This window comes from Rhipicephalus microplus, chromosome 1 (assembly GCF_043290135.1).
Source record: "Rhipicephalus microplus isolate Deutch F79 chromosome 1, USDA_Rmic, whole genome shotgun sequence".
In the NCBI taxonomy this organism is placed as follows: domain Eukaryota; kingdom Metazoa; phylum Arthropoda; class Arachnida; order Ixodida; family Ixodidae; genus Rhipicephalus; species Rhipicephalus microplus.
Genome location: NC_134700.1, coordinates 140,212,161 through 140,227,768, shown reverse-complemented (window position 1 = coordinate 140,227,768; position 15,608 = coordinate 140,212,161). Strand labels below are relative to the sequence as shown.

The 15,608-nt window shown below is 45.4% G+C and overlaps 1 protein-coding gene across 1 annotated transcript in view; it reads left to right on the top strand.

Annotated features, from left to right (window-relative positions):
• Nucleotides 1–15,403, top strand: part of LOC142765774 (uncharacterized) — a 76,718-nt gene extending 61,315 nt beyond the window's left edge. Inside the window, exons 15-17 of the mRNA XM_075867421.1 lie at nt 8,585–8,752; nt 12,337–12,495; nt 14,579–15,403. Of these exons, the coding sequence (XP_075723536.1) occupies nt 8,585–8,752; nt 12,337–12,495; nt 14,579–14,758 (507 nt within the window). The 3' untranslated portion in view covers nt 14,759–15,403. The remainder of the gene's footprint in view (nt 1–8,584; nt 8,753–12,336; nt 12,496–14,578) is intronic.
• Nucleotides 15,404–15,608: the final 205 nt, after the last annotated feature.

The window sequence follows — 15,608 nt, the reverse complement described above, 5'->3', positions numbered from 1 at the left end:
TCCGCTGCACGCTCGAGGCACTCTAACGCAGCGCCTCCGGAATACCATTCACGAATTTTATTGCGCAGAACATCAAATAAACGTTTTGTTCAGTCTCTCTACACGCAAGACTATCGTATTTCGACGACATTTGCAGATTACACGCAGATATGAGACCATTTTTTTTTTTGTCATTCCACTGAGTGCATAAGTGTACCCTATGACTGGGGACGGGCCGTGCAAAAGACGCCCATCAGCTGAGCTCTCTCAAGTGGTGCATATTGAAGAGAACGCTGTCTTTGTCCCAAAAGTGCGCGGAAACACTTCCAAATGCACAGTAACGAACGCGCACTGGCGTGCCAGCGACACGCGGTCCGCGTCGCACATGAGTGCTATGGCATGCAGTCGGCATTTCAGGAGAAGCGCGTGCACAGACAGAAGGGGGATAAAAAAATTGCCCGCAGCTTCCCTCGGGGGAACACTGAGGAGGATGCGGAGCATATAATTGGTTAACGGGGTGTTAAAGTGCGACTTACTTGGGTTGATGGCTAAATTGGTTAACGTGGTTGTGAAATGGGGTGTTAAATTGCGACTTACTTGGGTCGATGGCTAAATTGGTTAACGTGGTTGTAGGAGGGGGTGTTAAATGAGTGAACACGTACACACGTATGCGAAAGGGCGGCGCTGGTCGAAGGGACGTCGATCATTGTGTTTGTGGATTCGTTAGAATTCATTTCACCGCGACCTTGGACGTCGACGCGCCGTACAAACCAACCGACGAGCGGCAACTGAGCGAGCGAGCGCCGACCTTGAGTATATATACAGCTCGACTCCGCATGCACTGTCAGCTGTTGAATGTTTCGAAGCGCGACGCCACATGCGTGTCCACTGGAGAATCAGGAGAATTGTAGATGTCAAACGCGGTGTGTAGAGGAGGAAGGGTGCACAGATGGTGGAGGAGTGAAGCACGCGCGGTGTGTAGAGGAGGAAGGGATGCACAGATGGTAGAAGAGTGGGCGACGGCGCGACGGCGCATGCGCGCGCGTCAGCTGTCGAATGTTCGAGAAGCGGTGCGGACGGCGCGAACGGCGCGGACGGCGCACTACAAGGCGCGAGTATAAGATGCTTCCGCATCTAAAAGCGCTAGACAGTTACATAGGCATCATCACACTCATGAGTTGAACTCGGTTCCTTCAGAATTAACGAGTTTCTATCCGAGCCATCAGTTTGATTGACAGACGCCCACGGCAAATATCGAGCCCGCGTATCAATATTGCTCTTACCGAGGAGCAGTGCTCACGCCGCAACGCCAGAGAGCACACGGTTCAGCTACAGCCTTTATCGCACAGGCTACGCACATACGCGCGCAGAAGTAAAGGCTATGTCACCATGCGGTGACTAAAAGGGAGGTTTAGAATAGCACCGCAAGCCCTTGCGGTGCGGTCGCTGCTATTGCGCATGCGTCGTAACTCGGTCTGCTGTTCATGATCGCGACCCATCCGCATAAAATACGAAATAGCATACGGTGAGCGCGGCCTGCGAGGCCCGCGAAGTGCAGTGTGTAGCTTCAGTGCATTAAATTTGCGGTCGGGGCCAAGGTCCCTAGACTTCTAAATGCGAAGCATTTCTTAGGAAACTTCGGCGAATTTGAGCGTATCTATCTATCTATCTATCTATCTATCTATCTATCTATCTATCTATCTATCTATCTATCCGCTTACGACTTTTAGCTCTCCTGGCCGTTTAGATGATAGTATCAATACCAAACTTGATATGGCAAAACATGACTGTGTGACGAGCATACTTACCTAGTCATAACACGAAAATCATGATAAGTATGTCATGAATGTCAAGATTTGCATTTCATGGTCTTGCTCTTGCGGTGGTCTCCTTCACATAACATGCTGCGAAACTGGTATGGTATGACAAGACTGCATGTCGAACACAAGCGACAGACTCTAACATGAAATCATGACATGCGTGTCATGTAACAACATGACTACATACCGCACTCAAGATGCGCTTGCGGTGATTTCGCTAGCGTCACATATACGAAATTTGGTATTACGGTACGCGAATGAGTGACAAAGGTATGTGACTGGTGCAAACATGATAATCATGACATTCGTGTAATGTAACAACATGACCACATGATGCGCTGGTGGCCGTTTCGCTAGCTTCACTTATACCAAATTTCGTGTTCCGGGACGTGAAGAGATGACCAAGGTACGAGAGGTGCAAACATGATAAACATGAGATTCGTGTCTTGTGACAACATGACTACATGTCACACTAGAGGCGCCAATGCACTTCGACATGACACGGCTGTGCGTGGGCGCTGCCGTTCGTTTTGTCACATCACGCCAGCGTTGCTACGCCAGGCACTGGTCTTGCCGTATACTCGCAGGCGCGCGCCACTCTGCGTTGCTTTGACGCATGCGCGTTTCAGCGGGTCCGGCGTCCCTCCGTCACGAAATAGGCAGACGCTGTGCTGTCTGGGTAACGCAACTGCGCGAAATGCAGCGTGTCGCATTTCGCGCCGGTCGCCATCCGATTGCGCCGGTCGCACCTGGCGTGAGACTATAGAGTTCTTACGTTTTGGTAACGTATAGCGTCGCTGTGCCCAGCGTGCACGCGCGTCAACGTCACTTTGAAGCATATTGGGCCCTTCATGATGCACTCGCGGCCGTTTCGCTAGCTCCACATATACCGAATTGGGTGTTACGTGACGTCAAAGGATGACGAAGGTCATCATATCACTGATGCAAACATTATAATTATTACACGCGTGTCATGGAAGAACATGTCAACATACCACGCTCATAGCGTGGTCGCGGCCGTTTCGCTAGCTCCACATAACCTAAGTTTGGTATCAAGCGACGTGAATAGATGACGAAGTAAACAACACTTCTAAACATGATAATCATGACACAGAATTCATGTACGGCATAATTTTCGTCAACCTCGTACGTTGTGGTGATTTTAAAGTGACAGATCAAGCTTCCTCATTCGTGCTTCGCATATCATCGATTCCCACTGTACTTGAGATCTGCCTATTTTTCCTAGGGGAAGCAAACGCTATTATAAAACTCACATGGCACCCGTAACTACAGCAACGCCCGCAACACCTCCGAACGTTATTCTGAACTTCCCTATGTCTCGTATTTAGTTTCACCGTGCTCACGACATACCCAAGCAAAGCCACCTTGTCGACAAGATGCGAGTGTGTCTGGTGACCACGTTTCCTTACATTTATCCGCAATACTCGATAGAAGCGAAGCGAGCAGCACCAGAGTGCTGCGTGTGCAGCATTGCTGTCTTCGATAGTGGAAATTTTCATGCTGCAGGGGGAACGAGAAAACATGTGATAAAGAAGACATACGCGCACAAACAAGCCTGTCGGGGGCGCGTGCTGATTTGGCCAAAAAAAAAATTGATGGACCCTTAAAATTTGCCTTTAAAAGTTGAACGCGATAGGGAAATCCGGCCTCTTGTGCAACCTTCAACCATTAAACGAAAATTTAATTATATGTTTTGTTACATACACACGCACGCACACAAACACGCACACAGATTGGACCAGCGTGCGCTATTATCCCCGAATAGGCTCGTTTTCTTCGTGACACTTGTCGCACAAAATACGTTAAAGGGGCCCTAAAACACTTTTTCTAGTAACCACGAAATGAATTAAAAGAACTCATTGCCTCATGTAGTCAACGCCGCCAAAACTTTACGAAGCTGTCCAGTGTTAGTGGAGCTACAAAGTTTTGTAGCATTATCTCTTCTCTTTTCTCGACGAAAGCGCTAGAAGCTAAGCAAGGAGGGGTGGCAGGGCAAAGAAACTACCGCACCTCGTGACCTTGAGAGAGAGAGAAAACATTTATTGTAGTAAGCTTGCAAGTGAAGGTGGGAGGGTCCCTTATTCCGGGAACACTCTGGACTAGACAGCCCGCCTGGCTCGAGGGACCAGTTGACGCTGCTCGACCAGGTCCTGCTTTTTCAGTGTGATCACGTGCACGCGTGTACAAGTAGCGGCCTCCTGTGGCTATCTTGGTAACTTGATTTTTTGCTCACAAACCGGGATTTCTGCGACAAAAGCTCTGTAACGCTATCGCATTACTACAGCCCAACAATCACGCTGACGTCGCTGCAATGCTGAAATGTTGAATGAGTGGCAGCGCTGACGTGCTCGGCTGTGATGTTTGAGACAACCGCTGCAAATGTCCCACCTGCATTTTCTATGCCACGCGCATTCGTGTAGCCGTTTTTAACAACGCTGCCATCACGCTATCCGCACTGTCTTCATGCCACAACCACCGCTAGCAAGCCCGGAGCAAACTGGGCTACCCGAGAAGCTCGGGTTATCCTGCATGGCACCCCAGCAATGCCCACATTCGTCATCAGCTTCGAGGTACTTGCAGAACAAAAGGAAGAAGACCTCACTTTGGCGCGAGTGCGTGCGCATGGTACAGCTGGCCCTGCTATACGAGGTTTCGCCTGTCACACGCCAAGCGACGATGACAAAATCTGAAGGAATTGACTGATCCTCAAAACACCATATGATTATGACAGCATAGTTTAAGGCTCCGCAAAGTTCGACCACCTGGGGTTCTTTACCGTGCAGCCAAATCTTAACCAAACACCGCCGAGGTGGTTGAGTGGCTAAGGTACTCGGCTGCTGACCCGCAGGTCGCGGGATCATATCACGACTGCGGTGGATGCTTTTCAGATGGGGGCGGAAATGATGTAGGCCCGTGTGCTCAGATTTGGGTGCACGTTAATGAACCCCAGGTTGCCGAAATTTCCGGAGCCCTACACTACGGCGTTTCTCATAATCATATGGTCTTTCGGCACGACAAACCCCAAATATCGAATCTGAGCTAAGGGCCTACAGTAATTCAGCCTCCATCGAAAATGCTGCTGCCGAAAGAGGGACTGGATCCCGCATCCGGCGGGTAAGCAGCGATCTACCTTAGCCGTTATACCACCGCGGTGGGGCAAAATATGAAGAGATATGATAGCTTCGTCCACTAAACTGATCCGCACCTATAACGTCGCATCCGTTTCGCCCTGTGAATGGGTGTGTGTATTGAAGCTGTATCAATCACCACACATGCTCATGATTTGATGCTGTATTTGTCATTACTTGTACTTTAGAATAATCGCTATAGTAATCATGACTGGAGTTCACCATGGTTGCTTCCGCGACACTTTTGGCACATGTTATTCATCCTTTTTCTTGAACATCGTATTTATGCTATTTGTCTGGTGTGTCCATTGCGTGGTCCAGCTACCCATGACAGCCATAGAAGTAACTAAAAGAGTTGCTAGACTGGTCTTTTATTTGTTTATCCGGGAAAAGGCGAAGGTGAAAAGAAATGGCCGTTTGAAGTCATTCCAAGCACTCATGTCAAGTGCAAATCACTTGCAATGGGTTCTTTACCGGAAAGACATGCAAAGGCGTTCTCAATATTCACAGTGACGTGGTCATTGCTGGTGTTTTTGGCACTTGTTTTGTCATTCTTATTACTGAAACCAATCATCAGTTTTTTCTTGCATGTCAGATTGCAAATAAAGATTCTTTGGTTGCAGTCGGCAAAGGGCCCCTCACTACCCAGATTTAATGTGGTCATGGCGTCGCAGTTGTGCACGAGTCCGCAGGGACTGCTTTTGTTGGCTCGTTCGTCCACCTCTTCGAATTCTGTTCACCTTGCTGCTATGTTTGCGCATAGCAACACAGTGAACCTGTCGTTGATATACCTCTCCATCTGTTCTAATTAGCTCTTTCTACATTATAACAGAACCTGGTGTACAACACCGGTACAACAATTTACGTATCTTATCATAGCAACAAAGTGAACAAGATACTGCCAGATGGCTTCCTCTCCTTTCATGGCGAAATATGCAGGTGCAATCCATGCTTTCAGAATAGTTCCTTCTTATGTAGGAGAAAGTGTTAAGTGACACGCCCTATTTCAGAAGCTGAATGGATAAATTTGGCTGGTATATGGTAGTGCTTGTGCCAGTAGTCCGTCTATATTGCACTCCTAAAAAAGAATTTCCAGTACATGCGCGCAAGCTGGAAGGTGCGCAAAGTAATTTTGTCTTACACCGTGCGATAGGGTTCATTTCCGTGATTATCGGCACAAAAATAAAAAATAATGGAATGTTGCGAAACCGCTTGTGCTCTCACACGTCTTAGTTGCAGCTGTGTGTATAAAAGTGTATAAAATAAACGTGGGGCCCAGATATAAACCATTCGTTGGAAGTTTAGCAATGCGTGTGTTTCTCTGTGTTTTTGTGTGCCTTGTTACTTTGTGCTATCTTTATTATTTAAATATGCCGCACCAACCATCCCACATTGCAAGTTTACTTGCTCTGTAAAAGCACCGCCGTAGAGGTCTAGTGGCTAAGGTACTCGGCTGCTGACCCGGAGGTCGCGGGATCCAATCTCGGCTGTGGCGGTTGAATTTTCGATGAAGATGGAAATGTTGTAGGCCCGTGTGCTCAGATTTGGGTTCACGTTAAAGAACCCCAGATGGTCGGAACTTCCGGAGCCCTCCACTACGGCGTCTCTCATGATTATATAGTGGTTTTCGGAAGTTAACCCTCATATCAATCAATCAATCAATCAATCATTTGCTATATAAAAGGTTCCACTCATGCGTCTTCCAGAATACGAAAGCGCTTAGTGTTCAAAGAGCACAGTTGAAAACGCAGCATATGTCAGAGTCGAGGTTGGCATGAGCGCAGATTTTGTTAAAATTTCGAGCTAAATTTTTATGGCGATGAAAAAACTCTTACTTTGACCCGCTCACGAACGGTTTCGGAGCGATAATAACGGCCTCTTATCGTGGCCGTTGTGTATATAAGCAAACGGTTAATAATTATTCTCTGGACGTCCATGCATGAAAACGGTTATGTTTATGCACTAGACGTTATCATGACCTTATCAATCCTCTTCGCTGTATACAAAAATTGCAAAGCATTCGTTCGACTGGCCAAGCTGGCAGCACCCATGTCACTCTCACTCACATAATACCATGCGTACGATCATTTATAGATGCATGCAATAGATACCAAAGTTACTAGATACTTTTTTCAGTTTACAAACTGCGGCGCCGTGAGTGTCACCCTTCCCTGTACCGGTCAAAAAGCCGCAAGCGCGCCCCCTCTCGGCGGTGCCGTCTAACAACGGCACCGACGCTGTCAGCGTTGACGTGATCTGCATGGTGCCGGGTGTTTTTTAATGTCTTCTACTCAGTCATCGCTTTCCCTGTGAGCTACGCAGCTCACATGTCTCATGTGACGGTTCTTGAATGTGAGAAAACATGCCTCGCTGCTTTGTGACTGTTTGCCGAAGTGGGTACGATTCGACGAAATCCGCGGCCGAAAAGAGACATTTTTTCAAGCCTCCCGCTGACGAGGTGCGCCTTCAGAGATTTCAACCATACATTAGAAAGCAAAGAAAAGGCGGCTGTAGCAAACAAAAAAGCACGTCTCCTGTAACTCTGGCTCTTGCCTTTGAAGAAAAGTGGCTTCCAGTTCGTTTGTTTCAGTGTTCAGTAAATTGTGTTTAATTTGACTTTGTTCAGTGTTCAATAAATTGTGTTTAATTTGACTTTGTGTTCTTGTCATCTCGCGCATTTTATAGCTTTAAAAAGGCCAAATTTTTATTGAAGTAGTTCGGTATCTTTCTTCTAAAATAATGCGAATCATACGATTCAGTTATCTGGAACGAACAAGTCGTTCTGGGCTTTACACTTTAACGAATCCGGCGTCATTAGATGGCTGTAGTGCGTGGCTCATCGTACAATAATATCGAAGGTTCTACGGGCCAAAACCACGATATGATTATGAGGCACGTCGTAGTGAAGGGCTTTGGAAATTTTAACCACCTGGGGTTTCTCTAACGTGCACCTGAATCGGAGTGCATAGTCCTCTAGCATTTAGACTTAATGCTGTGGCCCACTGTCAATGGTTTTTTTACACAGGCAATCGAATTTTATAGAACAGGATCGCAAAAGAGCTGTATGAACAGAAGTCCCGCAAGATTCGGGCATCGCGCTCACGTCTCTGCCGTGTTGCATCGCCTTAGCGGCTCAACTGGTGAATTACTTGCACACTCGTAATAACCTTCGCTCACCCTCTCGGAAAATAACTCCCATTACACAAAATTAACCGCGTAAATTCCGTTTAACATTGCGCGAAAGCTCTGTTACGATGCGGCGACCGGTCAAATGGCGTCGGAAGCGCCACCTAGAGAGCGGGAAACGAAGGGGGCCGCGTTTCGCCGCCGCATTTCGGCGGAGCTTGCAAACTGAGGTAATCTAGTAACGTTGATAGATACAGTGACGCCTTGTAAAGCGACACTTGCTAAGCCGCAACATTTTGCTCCCATATCTCTTTAACAACTGGTACAGTTGTTATAATCATCATGATGGTGACCATGAACGAAGTGTTCAATCGCCAATGTCAGAGGAGAGGGGGGGTGCAGCATGATGGTGGCGTTCACACGTAGTAAACTGTCTACTCTGTTCGCAAAACACCTAGGCCTTAAATACTTTAGGTAACGTCACGTCGTCTCTTACTTTATCTTTCAAAGCTCGACATACTGGGGGAATTCCCGCGCTGGAAGAGTGTTTTGAACCGCCGATCTTTGTGCTTCTCCCTCACAACGTCCATCAACTACATGCGCAGCAGCGCCGATCCCATCGACTTCGTGAGCGAAGTCCACAATGATCCGGACGTGCAACGATTCGGACGGCTTAGGGTGAGTGTTGCCTCAATGTATACATAAATTGATTGATATGTGGGGTTTAACCTGTGGGTCAGCAGCCAAGTACCTTAGCCACTAGACCACCGTGGCCTGGCTCAATATGCATAAAGCTCACCAATATGTGTGGTGTTAATAATGATGTTCGCTGCGTGAATGTATCAACCAAGGTAATTATATTGATGTTTTTTGTTTACACGCTCTCTAAAAGAGGGTTTTTTTCCTTTTTGGCCGGGAGAGCTAGTCCAATCATAAATTCACGAAAAGTGGCTGCAACCATGCTCTATGAACGAATGCGCCCTTGTTCTTAAAGTCTCGCTTGTGCAGAATTGCCTCCCACGTCTCACATCTTTTATAATGCTTTATATCTGTGGGCTATATATTTTTACAAGTGTACACCATGTGGTTATTACCATATTCCGTGAATAATAATGAAGCGTCTGGGCTGACCTAGAGGTTGGCGCACATTCAACCTTTGTTTTTCTTTAGTTCAAAACCCAATATCGATGGCTCCTGATCAAATTTAGGGAAAAAAACCAAACCTATTTAAAATGGACAATCAGAAATTCTCGTATTCATTTTGTGTTGTGTTTTATGAATAACACCACTATCGCTAACTTAGCAGTGGCTAATATTCGTTAGCATGCTAGTGTTTGCTGAGTTATTTAAAACGTTGGGTAATTACGCTAAACAAATGGCTGATTTGAAATGTTATTACTTATACAAACAACACTGGCAGTTGAACTGTGAAGAGCATCATGGATTGTCTGCGCAGAGAGTTCACAAGTATGGCATCGAGCCGCTGTCGTCTGAGCAGTGGAATGAGAGGCACGGTGTCTGGGGTATCCCAAGCCATTGCACCTCTTCCAAAAAAAAACAGAGAAAGGAGGCAAAATGGTTATTTCTTGAACCCATGATCTCTTGAAATCTACTAAAACAAAAGTTAACATTACTTGTATTAGGAGCTGAGAAGCATATGCATTTTTCACGTCTCTTATATAGGTAATGATAGGTTTTCGCTGGATCCACACGCGGACAGGTAGGCTTGCCGGTGCTACCTAATTTATTTGATCAATCCACTCAGCCTCCATCTTGTTTTAACAGCAGAGCGACCTTCATCGCACCTTTTTCAGTGCTGCCCCTGCTAAGGTTACTGTTTTCCCAACCCCGTGTTGGGAATAAGGCATTAGATGGTCAATGTATGCTAGGCTATCCACCAACACATAATAAAACGCACTCATTGAGTCAATGCAGTGTATGGCCGAGTTTTTTACCAATGTTGCCAATGTGATTCCACATTACCGGTAGTACATCCAATTCGCCGCTTCGATGGAAGCAGCACGAATACAAAAAAAAATTGGCAGATCCCACCTACAGTGGGCATCGATGATATGAAGAGCACAAATGAGGAAGCTTGATATGTCACTTTAAAATCAGCACAACGTTACGAGGTGGGGATAAACGATGCCGTGCATGACTTCCGTATCATGATTATCATGTTTGGATGTGTTGTTTACCTTCGTCATCTATTCACGCCACGTGATACAGAATTTAGTATATGTGAAGCTAGCGAAGCGACCACGAGCATGCTATGAACGTGGTATGTTGTCATGTACTTACATGACACGCATGCCAGGATTATCATGTTTGAACCAGTCATATACTTTCGTCATTCGTTCACATCACGTACCACATAATTTGATATATGTGGAGCTAGCAAAACGGCTGCGAGCGCATCATGAAGGGCCCAATATACTCCAATTTAGCATTGACGCGTGCCCACGCTGGGCACAGCGACGCTACGTTAGAAAAACGCGAGCACTCCATAGTCAGACGCCAGGCGTGACCAGGGTCTGTTCGGCGCGGCCTGACGCCAACAGGCGCGAAATGCGACATGCTGCATTTCGCACCGATTACACAGACAACACTGCGTCTCTCTCTTTTCGTGACGGAGGGATGCCGGACGCGCTGGAACGCGCATGCGTCAAAGCAACGCAGTGCGGCGGGTGCGTGCGAGTATATGGCAGGACCAGTGCCTCGCGTGGCAACGCTGGCGTGACCCGATGAAATGAACGTCGGTGAGCACGCGCACCACGTCACGTCTAAATGTATTGGTGCCTTGACTGCGGCATGTAATCATGTTCCCACATGACACACAGTTATGATTATCATGTTTGCACCAGTCACATACTTTGTCATCCTTTGATGTCACGTAATACCGAATTTGGCATTGATTGATTGATTGATTTGTGGGGTTTAACGTCCCAAAACCACCATATGATTATGAGAGACGCCGTAGTGGAGGGCTCCGGAAATTTTGACCACCTGGGGTTCTTTAACGTGCACCCAAATCTGAGCACACGGGCCTCGACATTTCCGCCTCCATCGGAAATGCAGCCGCCGCAGCCGGGATTTGAACCCGCGACCTGCGGGTCAGCAGCCGAGTACCTTAGCCACTAGACCACCGCGGCGGGGCCCGAATTAGGCATATCTGAAGCTAACGAAACGGCCGCGACCACATCACGAGTGTGGCATGTCGTCATGCTGTTACATGACACACCTGTCACGATTATCATGTTTGTATGTGTAATTAGCCTATGTCGTCATTTGAGTCGTGTAATACCGAGCTTGGTACATGTGATGCTATCAGATAGGCTCTGAGCGCATCATGAGTGTAGCTAGTAGTCATGTTGTTACATGACACGCATCTCATATTTATCAGGTTTGCATCAGTATAATACCTTCATCAGCCAATCACGTCCTAAAATACCGAATTAGGTACAAGCGAAGCTAGCGACATGGCCACCAGCGCATCATAAGCGTGGCATGTCGTCATGTTGCCATACGGCTCGCAACTTTTGACTATCATGTTTGCACCAGTCGCATACCTTCGTCATCCATTCACGTAACGTAATACCAATTGTGGTATATGTGACGCCAGCGAAACGCCCACGAGCGCATCAGGAGCTTGGTATGTAGTCATGACGTTACATGACATGCATGTCATGACTTTCATGTTAGGGTCGGTCGCTTGTGTTCGCCATGTAATCATGCAATACCATACCAGTTTTGCAACATGCCATGCGAACGAAACCACCGAAAGAGCTGCCGGACCATGAAATGTAAATCACGACATTAATGACATCTATGTCTTGATTTTCATGGTATGACTAGTCAAATATGTTATTCATAGAGTCATGTTGTGCCATACCAGGTTTGGTATTGATACCATAACGAAACGGCTGGGAGAGATAGATAGATAGATAGATAGATAGATAGATAGATAGATAGATAGATAGATAGATAGATAGATAGATAGATAGATAGATAGATAGATAGATAGATAGATAGATAGATAGATAGACGCAAAGTCGCCGAAGTTCGCTAAGAAATGCTTCGCATTTTAAGAGAAAGAGGCACAGAAACCGTTCCTTGAGCCTAATCTCTGCTCTGTTTTTATGTTGGTGGCGTGCATGCCAATTGCCTCTCCAAGAACATTTTCTGGCATATGCATTGCTCTTGCATTGTGCGCGTTGCACTTGTTTCATTTGTTTTTGTCTGTGCTGCAATCTTATCTGCAGTTCACAACCCAGGGCAGCAATAACAAGTACCCGGTAGAAGACCTGCAGACGATCTACCACTTTGACAACACAACGTACTCCCATTTCTGGCGTTACGTTCGCAACGGCGACTTGTTAACCCTCTTCGCATACGACACTGGTCCCACGCTATCGTACAAGGTATGTCGCACACTCCACCTTCGAAGCAGACGTTTTTGAATGCGTGAGTATTACAGGCGTCTCTACCGAGGTTGTTGGAAAAACTGTGTATGAATTAATCGTCGGCGGAAGTGGCGTTTCCAGGGTGCGAGGGGTTGAGAGGTAGCATTAATAAATATTTTCTTCAATCGGCAGTGTTATAAGTGCTCAAGTAAAGCAGATGAGCCAACAAAAAAAACTATCATTTAGCGCTAACGTTGTGGCCGTTGAGCGGCCTTCGTTCTATATAAAAGACATCCTAACAGATAGAAATAGACATCTCTCCTCGTAAACCATGAAGTTGAGTGAACCATAAGGTGACGAATAATAACGTTGCTTTATTTGCTCTGTTATTTTTGCATTGCACGTAATAGAGCGAACGACACCTTTAGAAAATGTTTTGAATGACATATTTGCCAACTCCAAAGTTAGTGGTTGCAGGAGATAACCAAAATTCATAACATTTCAAAGTGCTGTTGTCTTTGTTAGCACAATACGTCGATATCATGGAGGCTTTTCAAATGTCTAAACACCGTCATAACTGAAAAACAAGAACTTAAAGTCCAACAGGCACAACAATACCATCTCATGAACTTTGAATAAAAAAATGTGACACACACACACACACGCACACACACGCACACACACATACACACACACACACACACACGTACACACACACACACACACGCGCGCGCGCGCGCACGCGCATGCGAACACACGCAAACACACGTATGTTTATCCTGCACAAAGCCATATTGTAGTAAAAGACAGACTGGAGAGAATACTAGCTTCATACAAACACATGTCGACCTTTCAGTATATGTAGCCATATCATGAATCATTATTCAGTGCTGCTGGAGATCAAGTGGCCCTGCATAATCAGGCAATGCACAATCGCCGCATATGCGTGCATTTATTGTAGGCCCGTTGATATTCTAAGGACGCCAGTATTCATTCGTCAACCTAATGTAACACTGTTTACACTCAAATCATATTAAGGGTAAATAATAGTGCTTTTTTCAAAGGACAACTGCATTATAAAACAAGCGATCTTCACATCCCTATCTTTCATGTTTCTGGTAATAAAATCTGATCTTTTCTTTGCTTGAAATTGATTCAAGGCTAAGACATATTGTTAAGACACCACTATTACTCTAAAGCCGCCAAGTATTCATCATTAGGCCAAATACAGCATCCTTAGTGCTCAAAAGATCTTTCTTTTATAGATAGTTAGTATAGACAGATAGATAGATAGATAGATAGATATATAGATAGATAGATAGATAGATAGATAGATAGATAGATAGATAGATAGATAGATAGATAGATAGATAGATAGATAGATAGATAGATAGATACGCTCGAAGTCGCTGAAGTTCGCTACGAAATGCTTGGCATTTAAAAATTTTTCACCCCTGTTTGCTGATCTTCGTTATGGTAGAGAGTTTTTTCGTTACTTTAGGTATCTTCATGATTTGTTGATTGATTTGTGGGGTTTAACGTCCCAAAACCACCATATGATTATCAGTATCTTCATGGCCAATAAATATTGCTAAGGCACAACTGTGCCTTTGAAACCGCGCGGAATGCGTCGTTCAGCTCAATATAGCATGCTTTTTAATAATAAATATAATTTATGGCGTTCAGCGTCCCACCACATGGATGGGATTATCACTGTTACGTTGAAGGAGGGCTGCAAAAATTTTTACCACCTGTGGTTTCTTAACATGCGCCTAAATATAAGCATAAGGGCTTCAAGCATTTTGACCTGCATTAATAATGCAGCCCCCGCAGCCGAAACTCAATCCCGGGAGTTGCGAATTGGATGTCGAGCACCGTAATAAACTGGCCGCCACAACGGGGTAGCATAACACGCTTAGCGCCCAAAAGATGTTTAAGGTAAATAATATTGCTTGTTGAAACGAGAACTCTCTGAGAAGAAAACCTTTCACTCCTTTTGCTGATTATAGTTGTGAAAAAAGAATCTTTTTGTTGCTTGAAATCGCTTCAGTGGTGTGAAGTAGCTTTCATTACACTCTTATGGCGCTACATTCTCCTGCAGCTTAACCAGATGCTCAGTGCTTACGGAAAAGACAAGTGCGTCGTCCTCGATGACTTGTCGGATGACAATGTAGAGCGGACTTTCACCTACCGAGGCCAGACTGTTCATTTTGGCAAGTTCGAGATACTGACAGCCGTGCAGTCTGTGATGACGAGGCTCTACGGAGGACCGTTTCCTTGACGGAAGTGAATGTACCAGACATTTTTGAACCCGCACATCTTTCCAGTGACGTCTCCCGATATTCAGCTTTATCTAAAAACCCGAAGTGGCTATTTATGGCAAATGCCTTTTAAAGGCAACAATTTAATCCACCAAAGACACGCACTGTACTTCAAGTAGTCGACGACTGCTTCGTGTTGTGCAATGTTTTGGATATCCGGGCAAGAATGCTATATGTATATTCAATTTCGCAACTTATTTTCAATATAGACGCACTACGTAGTGAGGCCTTCATATTATTATTATAAATTAGGCCTCTATTTCATCTAATTTTGTGAAGATCGCGCACCTAAACTTCTAATAAATATATTTTGACAGCACATATTTCTGTAGTATTGCCATTTTCAAGCTCTCAATAACTATCAAATGAATGTTTGCAGCGTCAATACTATAGAGTGTCATTATTATTCAACCTGGCTTCAGTGGTGTTTTGCAGTGACCGAGTGATGACTTTTTTATATTCTGTATAGTTTTCTGAATTGAACATCCTTAAACAAATAGAGTCAACTGAAACCGATGATAAAAAAAATTCTAACTTTTGGGATGCAGCGCTGGGAAACGCACGGACGTGAAACGCATAGTGGATGCAACTGGTGCTGATGTGCAACGAATTGAACTTCACCAGTGCACACATATGTGCCGTTATTGTTCAAAAATCAATATGACAATAATGTTAGCACACCTTTCATCATTATGTCAGACGCTGAGATTGGTTATATTGAAGGCGTTAATTAATCGTTCGTTTCACTAGCGCACCTTGGTCACTCATGTCTTTTAGTTTTGTTATTTTAAATAGTTTTTTTCGAGGTGC